The sequence below is a fragment of the Hemicordylus capensis genome, chromosome 1 (genome assembly GCF_027244095.1).
Source record: "Hemicordylus capensis ecotype Gifberg chromosome 1, rHemCap1.1.pri, whole genome shotgun sequence".
NCBI lineage: Eukaryota > Metazoa > Chordata > Lepidosauria > Squamata > Cordylidae > Hemicordylus > Hemicordylus capensis.
In genome coordinates, this window is record NC_069657.1 from 435,300,019 (window position 1) to 435,324,714 (window position 24,696).

The following is a 24,696-nucleotide window of genomic DNA, read 5'->3' on the forward strand; positions in this document are numbered from 1 at the left end:
CATAAGAGCTTGTCAATCCACACTGCCTACCTTGAAACAGTTCAGAGAGTTCTTCATCTCTGCCACTTTCTCCTCCATTGCACAGCGGCAACTTTGAACTTTCTCCTCCAGAGCATATTCCTCATGCTGAATTCTTGAAAGTTCCTGCATTGCTTCAGTGAAGCCAGTTTTCAGTTCAGAAGCCAGGGCCTGCAGCTGAATAAACCAGAACCTGTATCAGTTGCTAATGCCATAGGATACATTGTGGATTCTCCTATTCTACATACACTTACATTGCTCTGCCACCACTTCTGATTTCCAGCCAATATTCTAACTAAAGCTCTGCTTGTGCAGCTAAAAATGGCACAAAGCAGCAATAGTGTCCCTGCTTCTGAAACACAGGGACCTGTGCATGGGTGGTGGTGGTGGTGATATAGTTTTCACCAGTCTCCCCTTCCTCCAGAAGTTCTCTGTGCATCACAAAATTATGTCCCTGAAGGTCACACAGTCCTCAGAGGCATACTTTCACACTGCACAGAGCACTTCTAGAGAAAGGGAAGATTGGTGAAAATTGCAGTCCCAAGCATGAGCTCTCATGCTTCCAAAGCAGGGACACTATAGGGGCACATGTGTCTTTTTGGCTGCACATGCACAGCTTTGTTTGTTTGTCAAATGTGTAGACCGCCCCAAACTTCCATCTCTGGGTGGTTTACAACATAAAACAAATTAAGACAAAAATGAAAATCCTGAAATTATTTTAAACCCAGTTTTACAATAATTTTAAACAAGTTTTACAATAATTTGAAACCACAGTTGGTTAAAACCAACTAAACAGTTTAGTTTTCTAACTTTAGTTAGAGAGTCAGCCACCAGGCTTCCAGTTAAATATAAGACGATCCACTATCCTCCACCTGTATCACTTTTCTTTTGCAGCTCTCTACCATGAAATACCTTTCCACCTTTTATGTTCAATTCTCCTTTTCCTTTTTGTTACCTTCAAGTGCCTCCTTTAGACACATGTTAACTCTGGCTTAACCTGACTGACCCTTTTCTCCCTTTACTCTCCTTCCCCTTTCCCCCTAATGTATCTGTCTTTATTTGACTGTGAGGCTGCAAACAAGACCTGTTGGGTTTTTTATATCTATTTTTTTAATGTAAGCTCATAGCAATAATAGGTAGGATCGACACATATGAGCAGAATGGAACTTGTACAAGGATCTTTCCTGCCTCTTCCTCTTCATGACAGCCCCCTGGTACATCCCCACAAACCACCTTCAGGTTAGGGGACCCTTGTGAATAGTGTAAGGCTGGGTGTAGACAGCTGCAGTGGAAAGAAGGTCCCTTCCATTTATACAAGTCTGGATCTAACATACTATTTAATTCATTTATATTTCAATCTAGTCCAGCATCCTGTTTCACATAGTGGCCCACCAGATGCCACTGGAAGCCTACAGCAGGAGTTGAGGGCATGCCCTCTCTCCTGCTGTTACTCCCCTGACACTGGTACTTGGAGGCATTCTGCCTTTGAGGTTGGAGGTGGCCCTCTGACTAGTAGCCATTGATAGACCTCTCCTCCATGAAGGTATCCAAGCCCCTCTTAAAGCCATCCAGGTTGTTGGCTGTATAATAAATAATACTATTGATAATTATAAACCACAACAAACAACAATGATTCCTTGCATTGCTTTTAGTGTGGTCTTTTTTATTAGACTTAAGCATTTTTATATAATCTGTTCCATGACTAGAAGGTATAAAGCTTTAGAACATTTTCCTGTGGATGAAGCCCAGTTCCTTGAAAGTTTACAGAATGAGTGAGAGTGAGAACTTTCTCCTGGAGTCCCTTAACCTAACCAATATCACTTTGAATCTGTATCAGGTGGGGAGGCCAATGGTATTGCTACTCCTGAGGTAAGGTGCAAAATGCTGCCAGGTCCCACATCCCTGGTTGGGGCCAACCTCCTTTCAAAACCAGCCTTGGTAGCTTTTGAAAGTGCTTGGGCGGCAGGGAGAAGGGGAGCAGCCTCTTTTTCGTTCCTTGTGCTTCTTGCAAGATTTGCAAGGAATATGAGAAAAAGTGCTCCTTAACAACCTGGCAAGGGTCAGCTCAGTTCCAAAGAGCTGCTCTAACAATGGTGAAAGCAGGGGGCATCTTGCTTTCACCATTGTTTGGTGCCCCAATAATCCGCCACCTGAGGTGACCATCTCACATCGCCTCATGAACCGGCTGCCTGGCCTGCCCCCGATATCAGGTCTGCATGACTTGTGACTTGCATATTGCAGCCCAACAGACATGTATGATAGCATTGCTAGGTGCTGTACAATATCCCATTTTTGGCCATCCCAAGTAGGCAGCAAAATACATTTATTAAGTCCCAGACAGGCTGCCGTATATGGTTGGGTGGACTACATTCTGCTTGACCAAACTCTGCAAGCCTGGTCTATGTTGTGACATGTTCTAATGCAGGGGCTCCCAATCTTGGGTCCCTACATATTGTTTAACTACAACTCCCATCATCCCCAGTCACAAGACCAGAGTGTCTCGGATGACCCTACATGAGTCTGGCAGGAAGGGTCTTAAAGCTCTAGCCCTAATTAAATTCCACATGTGCAAATGCACACACAAACGCACACATGCATACCTAATGCAGGCTCACCTTTCCCTCTGGCAGCAAAGCTAGAGGTTTGGGCTTTATATCTCCAGCTGATGTGAAACCCAGTGCAGTCACAACTATTACAGATAGGAACATAGGAAACTGCCATATACTGAGTCAGACCATTGGTCTATCTAGCTCAGTATTGTCTTCACAGACTGGCAGCGGCTTCTCCAAGGTTGCAGGCAGGAATCTCTCTCAGCCCTATCTTGGAGAAGCCAAGGACGGAACTTGAAACCTTCTGCTCTTCCCAGAGGGGCTTCATCCCCTGCGGGGAATATCTTGCAGTGCTCACACTTCTAGTCTCCCTTTCATATGCAACCAGGGCAGACCCTGCTTAGCTATGGGGACAAGTCATGCTTGCTACCACAAAGCCAGCTCTCCTCTCAAGGTGTAGATGGGCCTACACCTGCCTGTTTGTAGGACAATGCTACAGTAAGGTGATAGTTTCAGTGATTGAAGGACAAACACAAGGCACACATTAAAAATAAAGTCCTACAATTTTAATTATGTATCATATTTTACTCAGGCATTAGGGATGTCAATTTCCTGACATTGGTGTATTTTCTTCACCATTTATCTTTGTCAAGAGAACTACTGAGCTATGATATTCTCAAAATCATCTAGTACAGTCCTCTGAGCTAACACAGGATGTTCCACAAATTATTCAACACTTACACTACACATGCATCTCCCTAATCCAGATGTTAATGTGCTACATGCAGAAAACAGACAAACAGAAGGTGCCCTGTACCCCAGATAATGGTAAAGGTGTGCTGTCGAGTCGGTGTTGACTCCTGGCGACTACAGAGCCATGTGGTTTTCTTTAGTAGAATACAGGAGGGGTTTATCATTGCCATCTCCCGCAAAGTATGAGATTATGCCTTTCAGCATCTTCCTATATTGCTGCTGCCCAATATAGGTGTCTCCCATAGTCTGGGAAACATACCAGTGAGGATTCGAACCCATAACCTCTTGCTCCCTGGGCAAGTCATTTCCCCACTGCGCCATTAGGGGGCTTCATACCTGCAGTTAATGAACAGGAATCTCAAAAGTCTCAAGCATGTGAGCTGAGCTACATATTTGAAGTGCAGGGTGGGGAAAACCTAATTGTCATTGGCAGATATGAGCTGAGGATAAAACTTCTTGCCAATAATGGGACTGATCATATCAGAGGTTCCCAAACTTGGGTCCACAGTTGTTGTTGGACTACAAGTCCCATCATCCCCATTGTAGCTGGGGATTATGGGAGTTGTGGTCCAACAGTTTCTGGGGACCCAAGGCTGGGAACCTTGGGCTTATGCCACGAGCAGCAGGAAACATATTAATTCATTTAACCTAAAGAGAAATGTTTCTTGGCCTTCAAGCATATCCACTATAGCTATCCTGTCCTTAGGAGGCAGTTTAGAAGGGAATTCCATGAAATTAAGCTGCAAGAGATTTTTTAACAAAGAAGACTTGAGAAGCTGCAATTCTGAATCAAGAAATGGAAAGAGATGCTTAAGCCCTTTTTGACAATTGCTAAACATCATCCCCTACAACTACATTTTCCCCAATGGCATTCCAGATGTGTGCTTACAAGGGTAATTATGAATTTGGAAACTTGCAGGGGAAGAGAGATGGAGGGACGATTGTGAACAGAAAAACAGCGGCCAGGGAGGGGGCTAAAAACATGCATAACAATCCTCCACTCAAAATCACAGCCTGCCGAACTTGCTTTTTATTTTAAACAAAATTAAAATGTTTTTGTATTGAATACGGGTATTTGTGTGTAACATGCAGTTTGCCCATCAGGGTTTCCTTACACTTTTATCAAATTCTTCTGCTTTCCTTACAGAAACCTGATAATGTGGCTCTAAATCTGACAGAAATAAATTGGGTTTAAATACTTAATAGCTGTAGTGTAACATATGCATGCCTAACTTTCTGTGGATTACACAACCTGTACATCCAAACTCAGAGCATGTGATTAGGTACACATATGCCAAGGTTTGGAGTGATGGTTTTCACTAAAAATTTGTAAAAACAGAACAAGAGGAAATATTTATTCCAGATTAATTAATCCCAAATGAGAACCTTGGAAGCTTCTAAGAATATTTGCTGATTGTGTGTGAAAGACAATACCACAAACACTTTTTGTATCACTGATTAATAGCATTTAAGTTTTATAGTTTCTATTGACTAGTTGATCAGTTTCGTTGCTTTGTTGAGTTGCTTTTCCTGCTGGCTCTAACAAAAGTATGCAAAGCCTAGCTAATCCTTTAAATGTCTGGGATTATTCAGAGCTTCTTGCTCATTTTTACCTGGGCAATCTGTGTTGAAGGGTTAATCACTGTCACAGTTTCAGTTTCTCCTGTGGGAATAAAGAATTTCAGTCAATTACTGGGATTTATTAGGGTTACTATATATAAAATGGGGGCATTCGTAATTTGCAGTCCACTTCAGATGCAAATCTTTCTCCTTCTTTTCTAGAACATATAGTCCTGCTTTGCAGATGCCACATTTGGGGAGGATGCATAAATTGCCACAATGATGAATACAATGATTTCTTCAATTAAGCATCCCATTGGTACAGTTTAGTTCCATCTTGGAGAAGAGGTCAGTGCTGCTATGGCAGGTTATGGCTATATTACAATTTCTATCATGGGATAAACTGTGAAAAGGTCTGATATTGTGATGGGCTAGTTCAGTAAACAGAGCAGGATCATAAATGAGGGTGGCTAAACTCATACCAGATGTTTGTAATTTAAATGTTTGCTACCCAACTAATTAACCTAATTTCCTGTGCTCATAATAGCCCTATTCAGACATTATGTTGCACTGGTATATAGATGTCTGTACACTCGTACAAGTTCTTGTGTGAATTACTATGCATATGTTCGTTTTAAAAGTGAATCTAAGCACAGGCCCCTCAAATGCATGGTACAAATAGGAAGAGTAATGCTGCATCTGGTGGGTCACTGTGCGAAACAGGATGCTGGACTAGATGGGCCTTGGGCGTGGTCCAGCAGGGCTGTTCCTATGTTCTTATGCTGTACCTATGTTCCACACAACATGAATAACTGTAACTGTGTACAGATTTGTACCTGTGCACATTGGACAGTCGTTGAATAAGTGTTCCACGTAATGTATGAATAGGTCTATAATGAGATCAGCTGTGGGAAAGTTCATGTTGGGATGATTCAGGATTAGTTTCTACCAGAAATGGCCTCAGACATCCAAAGTGAATCCAGCCATCCTAACTGCAAAGCACATGCAATAATATTACTTCAGTGGTGGCAGGGATGACATCTTCCAAATGATGGCTTGGGTGGGCAAAGCACATGTGGTACCAGTTTGGAGGGTCTGTTCCCTACTAACACCACTGCCAGCGTTGCAGGCTTTTTAGTAACAAATGTAAGCAGCTTTAGTATACAAAATTTGCCACTTCTACAATGCATCTCCATCTCCAAAGTAGAGATAGAAGGTATGGGGAGGGGAGAGGAGAGGACAGTTCTCCAACTAGGACCTACCACAGCCAGGCCCAGCATCTTTCCCCCTGTGCCACCAGCTCAGCTCTCAAGCAGGGGGATTCATTTACCTTATTTCTGCTGCTCTGTGGTGTCACCCAAATAAGGGCAGGGAAGGTACTGCTGCTCATCATCCCAGCAATGCCAGGTGATATGGGGAACCAACAGGGGTCTGGCTAGCCGTACATAACTGTTGCTTCAGGCCTGGTTCCTCAGTCTCTCTCTGAGTAGCTACATAGACGTGTCACTTCCTTTCCACCCACCGACCAACTGCCTCCTTTGGAAATCCAACCATCTGATGGATCCAGGGGAGGCCTTTCCATGAGGCAGAGTGATGCAGTTGCCTCAGACATGAGCATTTGGAGGTGCACAGGAAGCAGTACAGACCTCCCCACCACCATGGGTTCACCCACCTGCTAATGAAGGGGTGTCATAGGTAGCAACATTTTATTCTACCACCCCTGCCCCCCCCTCTATATATGTATATATATATACATATACTATACATCTATCTATCTATCTATCTATCTATCTTTATCTCAGTCTGCTCTTCCCCACAATTCTGTTTGCTGCATGAGACCTTGACTTCTGCCTCACCTGATTACATACCTACTTCTTTCCTGGTTCACTCCACTTCATTATACAGTGGTCCCTACTTTGATTCTGTATAAAATACCAAGTTATGTTTTGACTTATGCTCCAAATTTTGAGGCTTACAGTTCTTTCTAAAATAACTTTTATTATTATTATTTTAAAAAATGAAATCATTATCCTACATGTGTTTAATGGTTGCTTTAAATCCTGCTAGATCAAGGACATAATGATGTATGCATTTTTCTCTGCGGTAGGTAATTAAAAATTATCATTACAGATGACATAAGCTTCTATTAATACTAATGAATTTCAGAGCTACAAACACCTTGGGAATAGAGGTTGCTTCTGTCAAATGTTAAAAATTGGGACAATTAAATCACAGAGGTCTAACCTTTCATCTGTATAAATCCTTTCATCCCTAACATTTCTATGTCTTTCCTACCAACTCACTCCCCAGTTATTCTCTCTGCTAAAGATCCACTGGCAAATATATTCATTTATCCACCTAAAGATCATTGGGGGAGTTCCAGTTGCAGTTATCACCAGCTTGTTTGGTGACGACCCAACTGGGATTTCTCTAGGGTTGCCCTAGGGCTCTGGAACACAGTCCCAAATGAAATCAGAATCTCCACATTTCTGGTTGTTTTAAAACAACTTTTAAAAACACACCTGTTTTATCAGGCTTTTAGTTTATGATGTTTTAAAGTTTTATCTGTGTAATTGTGATTTGTTTTTACATGATTTTTAGGTTTTAGTTGCTGGATTTAAATGGCAAACCGTCCTGAGATTTTATGTAGGGCGGTATAAAAAATACAAAATCAATCAGTGTTTATGCCTCATTTGCTTCCATACAAGAACCCTAAGCAGCTAACAGCATATCATAAAATAATAACATTACTACATTCAACCTATACCTCGTTTGCATATCTTAATGTGTCTGGAAGCAAAAGCAGCACTGTGAGGTTACTTCCACATAGCACTGAGTAAGCCTTTCCGGACAGCAGTTTAGTGTGGGCTTTTTAAAGCTTCCACACTAGTTTCTCACACAGTCTTACTCACAGTCCAGACACTTGCATAGACTTCTGGAGACTTCCTTGCTCCCTTGTAGCATGATTTGACGGCCACTCTGATCACACACTTAGCACAGATCGAGATCGCGTGCAATTTTCACAGCATTGCTTGCTTTTTAGGTTTTGCAAATACACCCTTTTTAGGTCTTGCAAATTAGGGTTTGGAATGCACTCCCTGCTGAAATAAGAGTTTCCCCATCTCTGACAACTTTTTAAAAGGTTGTTAAGACACATATGTTCATCCAGGCTTGTAATTAGACTTATAGAATTTAACACTGTTTTTACATCTTAAATTGCTTTAATGTTTTAATTGAGTTTTTATTTGTGGTATTTTATTGTAAACCGCCCAGAGACCTCAGTTTTGAGTGGTATATAAATATGTTAAATAAAATAACTACTTAAGAAAAGTAATGAATTGCACAAAGTCTACACTCAGAATTTGGCCAGAGAGCATAAAATTGTACTACATGGGAGCAGAGACATCTACAGAAACCTACTCAAGAGTGTCTGGACTGTGAGTGAGACCATTTGAGAAAATAGTGTGGAAACTTTGAAAAGTCTGCAGTAAAGTACTATCTGGGAGTTATCCACACATGGCTTCATGCTGCAGGGTAAATGTTGAGCGAAGGCACTTCAAATTACACTTGCAGCATTGAGGGAAGCAGCCCCTCCCCGCTGCTCAGGTTTTGTTTTGATGCAAGTTCACATAGCAGGCATTTTCCTTCTAGCCAAAGGGGTTGGGGAGAGAAACTACGAAAGAGCTACATCCAGCGTGGTGTAGTGGTTAGAGAGCTGGACTAGGACCGGGGAGACCCGAGTTCAAATCCCCATTCAGCCATGATACTAGCTGGGTGACTCTGGGCCAGTCACTTCTCTCTCAGCTTAGCCTACTTCACAAGGCTGTTGTGAAAGAGAAACTTAAGTATGTAGTACATCGCTCTGGGCTCCTTGGAGGAAGAGCGGGATATAAATATAATAATAATAATACCACCATAGGGGCCACAGAAATCACTATCAGCCAATTACAAAAAGCAACTTTACTGGGAACAGCCTATATTCTGCGACGATATCTATAACAACAGCAACAACATTGACAATAAAATTCAGCCATCCTAGGTCCTTGGGAAGGACTCAATGTCTGGATAAAACAAACCAGTCAATAACACCTGTCTGACTGTGTTAATAATAATAATAATAATTATTATTATTAATCTGTATCTATAAAGAGAGTATCCCTCTTATCATGCTAATGATTCTATGTCAGTTCCTCTCCCTATTTGCTCTGGTGTTTTCAGAAAAACTCACTTAAAACAAGCATTTTAAAAACCCAGAAATACACCGAGATAAGCTAGAAGACAAAGCCTGATTTGTGTGTGGAGTGCTTCAAAGGCTCCCAAAGGGACTTTGGGGTAAGTTTGGCTGGTGTGTGAACGCACACACTCTCTTCTGAAAAAGATTCAGGGTAACAGCCCTGACTGTAAAGTCTTCTGGTAAGGTTCCACAACTCGGGGGTAGGTGTAAGCTTCATTTCAGCACTTCTGATCCTCACAATTTAGATAAATACAGAACAAACGTCAGCCTTCAGTCTTTGCTGGTCCAGAAATCTGGTAATAAACAAACCAGGATCAACATGGGCTGGGCAGTCCATATTGTTGCCTTCAGTTCCTACAATAAACTTGGTGTATCCTGGAGGGAAAATAAATTATGCACTAGTCTTCAGTGTACCTCTTACAATCCTGGTTGAGCAGTGCTGCACAACATATTGCCATTTAGTTATACGATAAAATATAATAAGATGGGAGAGGAATGGGGGCAACCGCTCTACCAACAACCAGCATGAGAAAGCCAACATGAATTAAACATCTGAATCATTCATTCTTCACCCACGACCATTCACAGACACACACACCCTTCAACAGAACACAAAAGACAGATACAAGCCGAGTATTGGTTTTGTCTAACCCCTGCTGTGAGACCAAAAGAGTGTTTTCATTCCCTTAAGGACATAATTAATTGAAAGCATCCTGAAATTAATTTCTACTTCAGCTAGTGCTGATAAATGAGAATATATAAAATTAAAACCTCCCTCCACCCTGACCCTGTGAACAAAAATATTGAGGTTTTGGTCATTATTGTAGCTGCTCATGACTGATTTGGCTGTATGGGTCTATGCTTACGGAACATTTGTTTTCTCTGAATATTTGTTCTGTTTGAGGCCATGTCTCTATGGCCATTGATTCAGGGGTGCAGGTACAATAGAACTAGAAGGGGCATTTGTCCCTGGCCTGGCACTGAGAGGGGCCACCTCCCATAGCGCCCTCACCTGCTAGGGTGGCAGTCCATTAAAATGTCTATATCTGTATAAATACAACTACGGCTGGACTCACTGGAGCTGGTGGCAACTCACTCTTTGCTCTCCACCTCCCATCTCTGCAACTCGCTTGCACACTGCTGGCCCCAAATCTCACGACGTGCCCTATCCAGGAGGGAATGGAGACGTTGAAAGGGTGGAGGAGTGTCAGGCAGCAACCTTCCCTCCTCCTGACTGACTGGCTAATATACTCAGGCTCAGTCCACCCCTCCCTCAGCATGACTGATAGCCTCAGCAGTGAGGGAAATGTTGCCCTCACTTGCTGAGCCTGTCAGTCATGCTGAGGGAGGGCTGTGCTGAGCCTGAGCCAATCAGTCACAGAGGTAAGAAGGTGGGAGGGGTCAAGCCAGGGGTTTGCTGTGGAATCCTGGTTACAAGGCTCCAGAGCAGAGGAGGAAGTCACAGCATTTAGTGGGTGTTTTGTTAACCAGTCCTGAAATCAGGTAAACTTGGATTAGATATACATTTTTTTGCCATCAACACTGGCAAGATTTTCCTGCAAGTGTCACAATTCTTGGTTGCTGCATATTAAAGACATGGGGGTGGGGGAAGGAGAGGAAGGGAGGGGACTCCTCTTCACCTTGTCCTAGGGTCCATTCCAACCTTGCTATGCCCATGCATGGAATGAAGTCATAAGATCCTCCCCATCTAAGGCAACTTTTAAAAAGGCACTGAAAACACACTTATTCACCCAGGCTTTTAATTAGATTTATAGTTTTAAATAATTTTAATACTGGGTTTTAAATATTTTCAATCTTTTACATGATTTTAATTGATTGATTTAATGTTTTAAATGATTTTAATTGTAAACCACCCAGAGATGCATGTTTTGGGCAGTATATAAATATTTTAAATAAATAATATTTTTAAAAATTACTACCTCCAAGTCCCCCAACATATAGCCCCAAGTGTTACTGCTTTCAAATCTAGGTTTTGTTTGCAGAAAGAATTTTTTTTTTTAACCTCACTTGAGAGAACATTCAGTGAGGATGTTAAGCTTTGTTATAAAATACAATATACCTTCTTTTCTGTTTGAATCCATGCCTCTTAAATGCTTTTGGTGTTTTTCCATCTAGTCAGGATGTCTGTCCCCTCATCAAAGTGCTTTTATTGTTCACAAAAAGACATCCCATGGTTTTGAAGAATGTAGCATGTGAGTTCAATGTTGAATCAGATGATCCAGTTCCTAATGGGGGAAAAAATTATAATGAAGTTACTGATTCAGTTTTTGCCAGCAATGCCACTCCCTGGAAAAAGGGAAAAACAAATCCAAGGAATTTAATAACTTGCTATTCATGAAATATATTTGAATTCATGGCTGCATTTACAGAATAGTTATCCAGCTATGTGAAATATATATATCTGCAAGGGTGTGGATACCATTGGACAAAGGAGGGGAGAAAATTGTCCCTGGGTCGCTAGAGTCCTTTGGCAAAATTGGGTTCTAAAATGATGAAGAGAATAGATATGTTTTGCCTACAGAAAACTCATTTGGCGGCTACTTGGGAACGGGCCTTCTCCGTTTCTGCCCCTGGACTTTGGAATGCGCTCTCGGTTGAAATAAGAGCCTCCCCATCTCTGGCAACTTTTTAAAAGGCACTGAAGACACATTTATTCACCCAGGCTTTTAATTAGATTTATAGTTTTAATATTTTTAATATTGGGTTTTTTAAGTTTTCAGTGTTTTATATTATTTTAATTGTTAATTGGTTTTATGTTTTAAATTATTTTAATTGCCCAGAGATGTGAGCGGTATAGAAATATTTCAAATAAACAAATAAATAAATAAATAAGTGGTTACAAAGATAAATTTTAGCCACCTGAGGTGACAGCCACACTCAAGTGTGGGTACAAGGAGGGGCACAGGGGGCCACAAGCAATGGCCCCCTGCCACCATAAGTGCCACCCCACAGATCCCTCTGCCCCCACCCTTCCAGAGACAGGGGGAGTGCACCTCAGCGACTTTCATAGGAACATAGGAAGCTGCCATATACTGAGTCAGACCATTGGTCTACCTAGCTCAGTATTGTCTTCACAGACTGGCAGCGGCTCCTCCAAGGTTGCAGGCAGGAATCTCTCTCAGCCCTATCTTTGAGTAGCCAGAGAGGGAACTTGAGATCTTCTGCTCTTCCCAGAGTGGTTCCATCCCAAGGGGAATATCTTACAGTGCTCACACTTCTAGTCTCCCTTTCATACACAACCAGGGCAGATGCTGCTTAGCTAAGGGGACAAGTCATGCTTGCGACCACAAGACTAGCTCTCCTCTTCGATACTGTTCAATACTTTTGATACTATTGGCCATGGTATCTTTTTGGATAGGCTGGCCAAGTTGGGTGTGAGAAGCACTGCTTGGAGGTGGTTCCACTCCTATCTCAAGGCACGTTCCCAAAAGGTGGTGCCTAGGGATCACTGCTCAGCCCCTTGGCAGTTGGGCTTTGAGGTTCTGCAGGGTTCCATTCTTTCCTCTATGCTGTTTAACATCTACATGAAACTGCTGGGAGAGGTCATCTGGAGATCTGGCCTGAGGTGTCATCAATATGTGGATGACACTCAGTTGTATCTCTCTTTTTCATCAGATGTAGCTGAGGTGGTGACTTGTCCCAAATCAATGTCTAGATGCAGTCATGGACTGGATAAGGGTGAACAAGCTGAGACTCAATACAGACAAGACAGAAGTACTGTTGGCCAGCATAGTATAATCGTTAAGAGTGTTGGACTAGGACCGTGAAGACCCAAATTCAAATCCCCATTCAACCATGAAACTCACTGGGTGACTCTGGGCCAGTCATGTATCTCAGCCTAACCTACCTCACAGGGTTGTTGTGAGGATAAAAATAACCATGTACACTGCTCTGAGCTCCTCAGAAGAAGAGCGGGATATAAATGTAAAATAAAAATAATTCCTCTGCTCAGGTGAATTATGTGCAGCCTGTTCTATTTATTTATTTATTTATTTAGTTGGTTGGTTGATTTCTATACCACCCTTCCAAAAATGGCTCAGGGCGGTTTATATTAAAACAAACTAAAATCAATTAACTATTAAAATCAAAAACTGTAAAAACAACATAAAACCATTATTAAAACAATTAAAACAGTTTGTAAAACCCTGGAAAACCAGGCTGAACCTTTATGGTTTAAAAACAGTTTTAAAATCCTAGAAGGCCAGGCCAAACAGATAGGTCTTAAGGGCTCTCCTGAATGCCAATAATGAACACAGATTACGGATTTCTGCCGGGAGAGCATTCCACAGCCCACGAGCAGCTACGGAGAAGGCCCGCCTGTGAGTCGCCACCAGACGTGTTGTTGGTAACTGAAGACGGACCTCCTCAGATGACCTTAATGTGTGGTGGGGATCATGCAGAAGAAGGTGCTCTCTACGATAACTCAGACTTAAGCTATTCAGGGCTTTAAAGGTAATAACCCGCACTTTGTATTTTGCCCAGAAACATATTGGTTCTAGATGGAGCTGCACTCCCCTGAAGGACCAGATTCGCACTCTGGGAGTGCTCATCGATCCAGCACTGTCGCTAGAGGCTCAAGTGGCCTCTGTGGCTCGGAGCACCTTTTATCAGCTTTGACTGATATGCCAACTGCAACCTTACCTGGATAGAGATAGCTTGACCACAGTTACTCATGCTCTGGTAACCTCTCGCTTAGATTATTGCAATGCGTTGTACATGGTGCTACCTTTGAAAATGGTCCAAAAACTGCAGCTGGTACAAAATTGGGCTGCAAGATTATTAACTGGGGACTGGGTGTTTTGATCATATCACGCCAGTGCTTCATCAGCTGCACTGACTCCCGGTCCATTTCCAGGCCTAATTCAAAGTGCTGCTTTTAGTCTTTAAAGCCCGAAATGGCTTGGGACCGGGTTACCTGATAGAGAACCTTGCCCCATATGTCCTGACTTGGACCTTAAGACTTTCTTTGGGGGCCCTGCTCCGAGTGCCCCTGCCAAATGAGGTGAAGTGGGTGGCTACCAGGGAGAAGGTCTTTTTGGTGGTTGCACCCTGTTTATGGAATACAGCCTCCGCAGTGAGGTTCACCTGGCATCATCACTTTTAGACACCAGCACTGTTCCCTCTTAAGGCATGCACACATGTGTACGCTCACAAGTTTTTGGATGTCCATTCAGTTCATTTTTGATCCTGCTCAGGTTGAATCAGGAAGGCCCCATTCTGAATGCAGGTGCACACATATTGCCTTGATACTGCCGCCTAGAACAAAACTCATCCCGCACAGAGATGAAAAAAATTAGAGGGACCACTAGACACCAGGTAAAGATTTCTAAGTTTAATTTCTAAGTTTGATCTCTAAGTTTGGTTTTTTAAACTGATTTTTAAAAAAGGTTTAAAACTGATTTGTACTCTATTTTGTATTTTTGGGTGTGTGTGTAAGTATTGTGATTTCATGTATTATGTGTTTCTACTTGATGTTTTAATGCTGTGTTGTGAGTGGCCCAGAGAACAATTTGTTATGGGGCAGCTAACAAATAATGTTCATTTATCATGATTAAATAACAAACAACAAGAACAGTATTTATTATTATTGGTGGTGGTGGTGGTGGTTGTTGTTATATATACACACAGTCCTTACTCACATCCTTACTCACATCATTTCTTCTTGACTTTCATTGATGTATTCCGCCAATGCTCGTTTTTCTTCTTTAATAGACTGTCTGACTCGCAACATTCCATGTCCACCCTCATCTCTTGGCAGGTTCACCTATATTGGGCAGCAGCGATATAGAAGATGCTGAAAGGCATCATCTCATACTGCGTGGGAGGAGGCAATGGTAAACCCCTCCTGTATTCTACCAAGACAACCACAGGGCTCTGTGGGCACCAGGAGTCGAAATCAGCTTGATGGCACACTTTACCTTTACAGCCTATCAACATCACTTGGGTAAGGGGCATCACTGATGGTCCTTATTTTCCTGGTTTTCCGATCCAGCGCATCCATTTCTGCTTGCATCCAATCAACAATACCTCCTGTATATTGGATTACAGGAATTGCTCTTTGTGTTGATTGCTTTGATCATGTTGCCACCATTATTATATTATATATTATTATTATTATGCTATTTACACACAGTCTACCAGATGTTATTGACTGGATTTGGTACTTTAATTATCGGGGCCTTTCCAAGGGTCTAGGATAACTAAAGAAAAAATAAAGATAGTGTTGTAGTATGCGTACTGTCCCAAGTAGTGTGGCCTTCTGTAGCTGATGTGTTGTAATTTTATCGATGCCCAAGGTGTCAAGATGGTATTCTAGTTCTTTTGGTACTGCACCAAGGGAACCAACAACTATTGACACCACTATTGTTTCTTTTTCCAGAGCCGCTCAATTTCAATCTGAAAGTCCTTGTATTTAGTTATTTTATCCAGTTGTTTTTCATCGACTTGTCTATCCCCTGGGATTACAATATCAATTATCAGAACCCGATTCTTCTCGATGACTGTCTGATCCGGCATATTGTGCGCAAATAAAATGCCTATCAGTTTGTATTCTAAAATTCCAAAGGATTTTTGCCTTCTCATTTTCTGTGACCTTCTCAGTCAGATGATTCCACCAATTCTTGCTTGCTGGCAATGTATAATTTTTGCAAACGTTCCAGTGGATCATCGCAGCAACTTTATTGTGTCTTTCTTTATAATCAGTCTGCACGATTTTCTTACAACAACATACTAGGTGCTCAACCATCTCATCCGCTTCCTTGCATAACTGACACTTACTGTCTTTCCGGGTCTTATCAATTTTTGCTTTTATAACATTTGTCCGTAGTGATTGTTCCTGGGCTGCAAAAATGATACCTTCCATTTCTTTCTTCAGTGTCCCCTTCTTTAACCACTGCCATGTTATGCTATTGTTGACTTTCACTTGTATGTCATTAAGAACTGACCATGCAATGGTTTGTTGTGCCACTTTTCTCGACAATTCCTCATTTGCTGTTTTTTGGTATTTGTCCTTTGATTCCTTTAATTTCAACAGTCCTGTCTTACTCACTTCCTGTAGCATTTTTTCTTGGCTTTCATTGATGTATTCCACCAATGCTCGTTTTTCTTCTTCAAGTCTGACTTGCAACATTCCACGTCCACCTTCATTTCTTGGCAGGTACAGCGTATCAACATAACTTCTTGGGTGCAGGGCATGATTGGTCATTATTTTCCTGGTTTTCTGATCCAGTGCATCCAATTTTGCTTGTGTCCTGCTGTATATTGGATTACAGGAATTGCCCATGTGTTGATTGCTTTGATAGTGTTACCACCATTAAATTTGGACTTCAGTGTCTTTCTTGCTTGCCGGATATATTCCTTACTAACTTTGGTCTTCACTTCAGCATGCTTGATCTTATCACTTTGGGGAATGCCCAAATACTTATAGCTTTCCTCAGGTGACAGACTCTTTATGTTGTTTCCGTTTGGCATCTCAATTCCTTCACTAGTTGTCATTTTCCCTCGATTTGTGCCAATATAGCACATTTGTCCAGTCCAAACTCCACTGCAATATCACGGTTGTAAATTCTAACCATATTGAGTAATGACTCAATTTTGGATGGTGACTTTCCATAAAGCTTTAGATCGTCCATAAAAAGAAGGTGGGAAAGCTTAACTGATGTTTTTGAAGTTTGGTATCCATGCTTTGTTTTGTTCACGATAATGGATAGCGGAATTAGGGAGATTACAAAAACTAAAGGCGACAAAGAGTCTCCTTGAAATATTCCTCTCCGGATGTTAACTTCTCCCACTTCTTCTTCGTTTACTAGCAAATGAGTCTTCCATGTGTTCATTGCCTTTTAAACAAAGTTTTTAATGTAATCATTCACTCCAGTCATATCCAGGCATTTAAAAATCCAGTTATGTAGTAATGAGTCAAACGCTTTCTTACAGTCAATCCAAGCTACATTTAGATTCATCTTCCTTCGTTTACAATTTTCCAAAACTATTTTGTCAATAAGAAGCTGATCTTTTGTGCCTCTTGTTTTCTGATGGTTTCCCTTCTGTTCCATTGGTAACAAACTGTTCCTTTCTAGGTGGTCTTGCACGGCATCTGCTACAGTTGCTGTCATGAGCTTGAACATTGTTGGAAGGCAAGTTATTGGCCTATAGTTACTTGGTACTGCACCTTTTTCATAGTCTTTCAGAAGAAGACAGGCACTACTGGGCACTCTAGTGGGCACTACCTTGATGAGGTGGATGGGCTTGCAAGCTTCAAGGATGCAGAGGACTATGCTGGAGGGTCGTCCAAACCAGACTTCACTGCTGAGAAGTCAGACTAAATGTGCCTAATCCCACAACCAAGGTGAGAACAAGAAAAACAAATTCTATACTGGAGCGGTCGTCGCCTGGGTCAACAAGGGCCGCATTGAGTGCTAGAGTACCTGGGCACTTGTCGGAAAATGGGTTTCAGGACTCAGGATCTACAGCTGAGCAACCAGGGCTGGAGGCTGTAGAGCTACTGGAAGAACAAACTCAATGTCGAAAGTATGCAGTTGCAGAAAATTGAAAAATTATGATTTTTAATTATTATTGTTATTATTGTTGTTATTTCTTGTTTGCACAGTCAAACAGGTGTTATTGAATGGTTTGTTTTATCCAGACACTGAGTCCTTCCCAAGGACCTGCGATGCCAGAATTTTGTTATCAATGTTGATGATGATGATGATGATCATCATCATCATCCCACTGGAACATGCTGTCCATTTCATCCTCCTCATCCCACTCCTTGCTCTACTTCCCCCACAGTGTGAGCTAAGAATGTCTTTGCCGCCGCCGCCGCCGCCACAACCTGGCTTGGTGGGATAGTCTTAGAGTGCTGGTGTTCTGTCACTGCCTCAGCAGCATGGCCTGAGAATGCTGAGCACCTGCTCACAAGTGAAGGGGGCATCATATTGTCCTTTGCTGGAGGCAGCAAAATGTCTTGGGCTGCACAGGGAGAAGGACTGTGCTTACTGGTGCTACCTCTAATATGCTGCTGTGCCCAAAGGCCATTTACTCAGCAGCCACATATTCAGGATTCATGAGAAAGGAGCTACACTCTTGAACTCCATGCTTGTGTTTCAGGCTACAAGGGGGATACAGGCACTTCCTTATTCAATCCAAACATGTGACCACTGGGGGCATCATGTCCATATCAGGAGCAGGACCAGTAGGCATGGTCCTGCTCCCCTGGTCCCCACATTTACTTAACAAGTGTTTTGTGAGAAGGGCTCAGCAGGCCTGCACAACTTGTAACACTGCCCCCTCCCAAGCTAAAGCATAGTCCACCAGTTATATATTGTGGCACTCTTCTGGCAGTCTGAGGAAGGCAGCAGAAACAAGAAGTTCATTGGGCCGCTGATGGGGAGCCTGCCATTCATCACAGGGAAAAAGTGTTTGGTTTGGAGGAATCACAGATTGTAGAGCCCCTATTTTACAGGATGACAGGAAAGAGGGAGAACAATTGTTCTCCCTCTTTCCTGTCACCCTGTAAAATAAGGATAGGTGGGATAGGAAGCAATGGGTTTTAACTTCTTTTTTTAGCACACGTAAATTATGCATTAGAGGGAAAACATGTCAAGAACAATAAGACAAGCTCCTTAAGGACGATGATGCAGGAAATGTTGGGAAGCCACCTATTTACATGTCTAGGGGGGAAATGTGCCACTTCTTCAGTCTCTCTTGGTGCTTGGATATGTGTGCATCCAGTCACTTTTGGACATGTTGATTAAAAGTTGCACATTGTCATACACCCCCAAATGGTCAAAACAGCATTTGAACACTGCAAAATTTTGTAGCACAGGAGTGAAATACAGACTGGGTGGCATCCATGCCTTTGGTGCGAGGGCACACTGCCAGTAGAAGCAGAGTTACAAGGATATGCAAGGATATCTCCCACCTGTGTAAGATTCACAGAAGGAGCTTTCATTCAGTGCACTACTGTGCAAAAAGTTTAAATGCCACCCACAATTACCATTATTATTACTGCTATTATTTATATACCACTATTCAACAAAATGTTCTCAAAGCAGTTTATACAGAAAAAGAATAATAAGAAAAAGATGGTTCCTTGTCCCCCAAAGGGCTTACAGTCTAAAAAAAGAGGGCGGACACCAGCCACAGTCATTGAAGGAATGTGGCGTGGGGGCTAAATAGGGATATTTGCTCTTCCTCCCTGTGCTATATACAAGAGAATCACCACTTCACAAGGTGCCTCTTTGCCCAGTTAAGTAAAGGTAAAGTGTCTGTTGAGTCGGTGTTGATTCCTGGCGACCACAGAGCCCTGTGGTTGTCTTTGGTAGAATACAGGAGAGGTTTAACCATTGCCTCCTCCCACGCAGTATGAGATGATGCCTTTCAGCATCTTCCTATTTCACTGCTGCCCAATATAGGTGTTTTCCATAGTCTGGGAAACATACCAGTGGGGATTCGATCCGGCAACCTCCGGCTTGCTAATCAGGTCATTTCCCTGATGCGCCATGAGGTAGCCAGTTAGCAGGGGGTAAATAGCACTTCAGAGAGGAACAAATAAAAACAAAACAAAATCCACCCACTCATGGAGCATAATTACCATCTATATTGATAATGTTGTACAAATATTAATACAGAGAAGGCCTTTTTCTGCCCAGCAAACTTCATGAGCTCAGAAAAGCATGGGCAAGTCCAGTCAAATCAGTGTAGTCAATTACAGTGAAATCAAACATAACCAACCCTTAGAGCCATGTCAGAGAAGTTCCTGGGCAAAGTCTGTAGAGCATTTCTCTTCAAGGGTCCATCTGAGCCTTTCAGAAAATGAGAAGCCGTCTTTGTATGAGGCAGCCCAAAGCTGCATGATTTGTTCTAGTACAGGAGTTCCCAACTTTGGGACTCCTGATGTTGTTGGACTACAACTCCCATCATCCCCAGCCACAACCGTCTTTGGCCATTGTGGCCAGGGATGATGGGAACTATAGTCCAACCATATCTGGGGACCAGAGGTTGAGAACCCCTGTACTAATAAATACCATAAATACCGTGTCTGCTACCATATCCACCCCAATTTGCCTCTTATTATCAGGAGTTTGGGGTTTGTTTGTTTTTAGCTGATCACAGTATTCTTTAATTTGATGAACTTTGGGCAAACATTGTTTAAATTCACTAATCCCTCTCCACCATATATATCATGCTTATACTTCCCTCTCCATTAATATTAGCAAAATGCCATAGCTCTCTGGAACTCTCAAAAACAGGGCAACACAACATGTTTTCAAATTTTATTTTGAAATATTTGGATGATAGAGAATGGGGAAGTAGGGAGGTGCGTGATGCTGTCCTCTTTTGTCAGTCTATAACCTGAATATTTATAATGTATTATATTGGTATTTGCACAGACATGCTCTTTTTAGCACAGAATCATATGACCTGAAGGAAAGAACTATTCATTTTCATTTATGTATTAACAGGAGAGAGAGAGAGAGAGAGAGAGAGCGCCACTTGCTCCTAGTAATTCCATATCTTATGGGACTCACTTAAAAGAAAAGGCAAAGAGATGTAGCCTTTGACATGACTACTTTGAAGAAAGTCCCCTTGCTTTCTCCAATATATAACCATGGAAACCTCCACCATGTGTGTTTAGGATGTAAGTATTAGATTCTGTACTTAGGGCCAAAAACTTATCCAGCCAAAATAAATAATGTCAAGATCTATTGATTTGGGGAGCCAATGGATGATCTGAGAGCACCTGCAGCTGTGGTGCTTTTGGGACTGACCAGGTGTGGACCTGGTCAGAAATCTGGACAGGAGATCATTGGGAGCAGAATACAAGCATGACAAATAACACATAGACAGATCAACAGAATGGTAGTGCCTTTAGTAAACCAACTATGGAATTACTATTCAAAGTCACTAAAGTTCACATTTGGTGACTACATTGCTAAACAAGAAAAAGAAAAAAAAAGGTTGCTTACCTCTAATACTTCCTACAATATTTTGGATGTAAGAATATATTTAACAGTTGATCTTCATACACTGGGGACTTTTTAATGAAACCTACTGGAGGCTCTATTTAGTTTAGGGTTTTTTTCCCCATAGTTTTGAGTCTTATTACACCCCTTAAATCTGAATAAATTCCAAGTTACTTCAACTTTACCCCAAAAAAGAGAGTACAGAACTGATATCAAATAGGGAAGTCTTTTAGCAGTCAAACAGTATTTATCCTTCTCAGTACCTAAATTTATTATATTTCATAACACACCAATCTGGGGCTGACATACTGAGAAAAACTACACAAAGTAGTCCCATTAAAATTAAAAGGACAAGTTAGGTAATGCTTCACATATCCTTTGAAGTTCAATGGGACGGCTTTGAGCAATTTTCCTATGTCAGCCTGGGATCCCAAGGTAGGTAAAAAATCTAATTAGTTTGCCTAATGCAATAAGATGAATCTCTTGCTCTTAGAGAATATCTTACTGCTTGTGAGTGCAGCACTAATTCATTACCGATAAGAATATATTTTTAAATGTATGGTATTACAAACAAACAAGCAAACACACAAGCTTTAAAGAGCTCCATAAAATGGAAGAGCAATGCGTTTTAAACTTACCTTCAGCAGCTTTGCTAAATCTCTTGCAGTTCCAGGACTTTCCTGGGTCAGGAACTATTACTGTCTAAAAATGAAGGCAAGAAGGCAACTACGGGTGTCTGGTGTTTTCTGAAGTGGGTCTATCACATGCTAATACTCATTTCAAATCCAAGCAAATCTAATCTGAACCATCTAATTATGCAATCCTCAGGTCACATCCTTGTGTCCCTGCTGGTTAACACAGCTGCTAGTTTAATATGAAGATGAACGGTTAAAACAATGGTGATATTTATTAAACTGTACATTGTAGGTTTTTTTCCTAGTAGTGATGGAAAACTCTGTTGCTTGAAGCAATGCCCTTGTTCTTTTTATAGGGAGGCAGGGAGGGAGGAAGCAGCCCAGGAGATCTCACACTGCACCAGTCTTTGCAGAGAAACAAGGGTGTGTCCCCAGCTCAGTTTAACCTACTTTCTATAGCGAGGGTCATGGATGATTGTAGAAGGCTTTCAGGTCAGACATTTGCTGAGGACCCAACCCAAGCATGGTAAAAGACACACCACCTCAACAGCATTGCTGTTTTCAACTTACACAAAGCATCCAAGAAGGTCAAAGCAATGAGAGAGAATTTTCAATTTGCACACTCTACTTCTTCTAGACCAGGGGTTCTCAACCTTGGGTCCCAGATGTTGTTAGACTTCAATTCCCATAACCCCCAACCAAAGGTCACTGGGGCTGGAGATTATGGGAGTTGAAGTCCAATAACATCTGGGGACCCAACGTTAATCCCTGTTCTAGACTATGGGCCCCCATTGTTCAGTGGTAAAGCAAGCACACATTTTGCACACACAAAGCCCCAAGTTCAATTCCTGGCATCTCCAGTTAAAAGGTTCAGGTATCAGGGGATGGGATCCGTAAGGACTTCTGAATGACAACCTGGAGAGCTATTGCCAGCAAGATTAGGCAATACTGGATTAATAAACCCATGAACTGATTATTTATATCTGCATCTATATATGCAAAGCAGCTTGGGCCTCACTGACTTACATGAAACTCCCAGACCAAACCACAAAATCTAGAAACATGCAGTTTTCACATGTAAGTTTGAGACTTCACCCAGACTACTAAAAAAAAATAAAAGCCTGGAAAAAATAACTACTGTCCTGGAAAATGCAGGAAAACTCTCCCATTGGAAAAGCATGGGTTAGGGTTAGGGTTACAGTTCAAACAAACGTCAGTTTTCTTGGGTACTTTTAAATACAGGAAGTCCAGAGTTTGTGGTATGGGAGACATGCTTGCAAATTGTAAGCAGTTTTACTGGTGTGTGTGTGGGTGTGTGTGTATAGATAGATAGATAGATAGATAGATAGATAGATAGATAGATAGATAGATAGACAGAATTTATTATGATACACACACACACAAAAACCAACAATATACATTCATTCGCTGAAGGTGACTTTGTTGTGGGAAAATTCTCTGGAACCTTGCTCTCCTGTTTAATTCAGTCCCTTGCTTTCATTCTTCCATCAGATTTGATAGAGAATGGGGTGTCTTACTGAACTAAAGAAGAATTGACATAGTTCCCACAATTTAACTTGTTGCCTGACAGAAGTGAGGCAAATTCAATAAGGGGTGTGAGCTCAAATAAGCTTTTTATTCATGATCATGAAGGCACATCACAAGTCAAAAATAGCCTGACCCTTCATATTTGATCCTTTGATCCATTAACACAACTGTTAATGAACAGGTTCAATTGACCGAGAGAGATAGACATCACATTTTTACAGCAAAATGTTATCTCTTTAATTGGCTGAACAATAAGAACAATAAGAAAGGTTGTCACCAGTGTTCCATCTAAGGTATTCATGTGCTCATGTTTTTTATGTCCACTCAGATAATTTTGGATCCCGCTCAGGTTTAATCAGGAAGGTCCCACTCTGTGTGCACACAGTGCTTTGATACTACTGCCCAGAACAAAACTCAGTCTGCAGACACATGAAAACAAGTTGTTCTAGTAAGAATTAATCAGCCTACTTTCCTTTCATTGTCTCTATAACTGGACTAAGTTTGGTTCAAATAGAGGTCCACAAGTTAGATCTCTTGCACCTCAAATGTTAATGCGTCCACCATCTTGGATCAGGGTGGATGACATCATTACAAACTACACCACTGAGGTGTCCCTCAATGGGACACCTCACTCAGTACAACTGTAGCAAATTTGGTTCAAATCAGTTAGACAGTCCTCAAGTTAGTGCACTTGTGCCTCAAAAGTTTACATGTCCACCATCTTGGATTGGAGTGGATGACATCACCACAAAGACTATGCCATTGGGGCATCCCTATGTGTCCCTACAGCTGTAGCAAATTTGGTTGAAATCACTTAAGCGGTTCACAAGTTAGCCCACTTGTGCCGCCAAAGTTTATACATCTGCCATCTTGAATTGGTGTGGATGACATCGTCACAAACTATGCCATTCCCCTGCTAACTTTGCAAAGAGGCTCCTTTTAACGTGGTGATTCTCTTTATTTAGCAGGGGGAGAGTAACTGGCCCTATCCACCCCCAACATAGTACCTCCAGTGACTGTTGCTGGTGTCTATCTTATGTTTCTTTTTAGATTGTGAGCCCTTTGGGGACAGGGATCCATCTTATTTTATTTATTTATTATTTCTCTGTGTAAACCGGCCTGAGCCATTTTTGGAAGGGCGGTATGGAAAAATAAATAAATAAATAAATAAATAAATAAATAGAGGTGTCCCTGTGTGTCATTCACTGCAACTGTACCCAATGTGGTTCAAATAGGTTAGACAGTCCACAACTCAGTGCACTTGCACCTCAGACATTCACGTGACCACCATCTTGGATTGGGATGGATGACATTATCACAAACTACACCATTGAGGTGTCCCTATGTGTCCCTACAGCTGTGCCAAATTTGTTTCAAATTGTTTAAGTGGTTTACAAGTCAGCCCACTTGCACCT

General features: G+C 41.7%; 1 protein-coding gene and 1 long non-coding RNA gene across 10 annotated transcripts in view; one reads left to right on the forward strand and one right to left on the reverse strand.

Moving 5' to 3' along the window:
* ARHGEF33 (Rho guanine nucleotide exchange factor 33) overlaps positions 1 to 11,342 on the reverse strand; it is a 67,303-nt gene extending 55,961 nt beyond the window's left edge. For 6 of the 9 annotated variants that reach the window (XR_008305590.1, XM_053243024.1, XM_053243040.1 and 3 more), the window contains exons 1-3: positions 10,211 to 10,396; positions 4,934 to 4,983; positions 31 to 195 (exon numbers count right to left, since the gene is read on the reverse strand). Coding sequence is in view for 8 of the 9 variants with exons in the window: in XM_053243024.1 (XP_053098999.1) it covers positions 31 to 195; positions 4,934 to 4,983; positions 10,211 to 10,394 (399 nt within the window). In the remaining variant the exon portion in view is untranslated. Of the gene's footprint in view, positions 1 to 30; positions 196 to 4,933; positions 4,984 to 6,210; positions 6,521 to 10,190; positions 10,397 to 11,194 lie in introns of those variants that run through there. The other 3 variants (XM_053243062.1, XM_053243084.1, XM_053243073.1) reach the window with 3 other exon arrangements.
* Positions 11,343 to 17,214: 5,872 nt separating this feature from the next.
* Positions 17,215 to 23,744, forward strand: LOC128340576 (uncharacterized). Its single transcript, XR_008313808.1, has 3 exons — positions 17,215 to 17,479; positions 20,598 to 20,773; positions 23,610 to 23,744. It is a non-coding gene; the product is annotated as an uncharacterized LOC128340576 (long non-coding RNA).
* Positions 23,745 to 24,696: the final 952 nt, after the last annotated feature.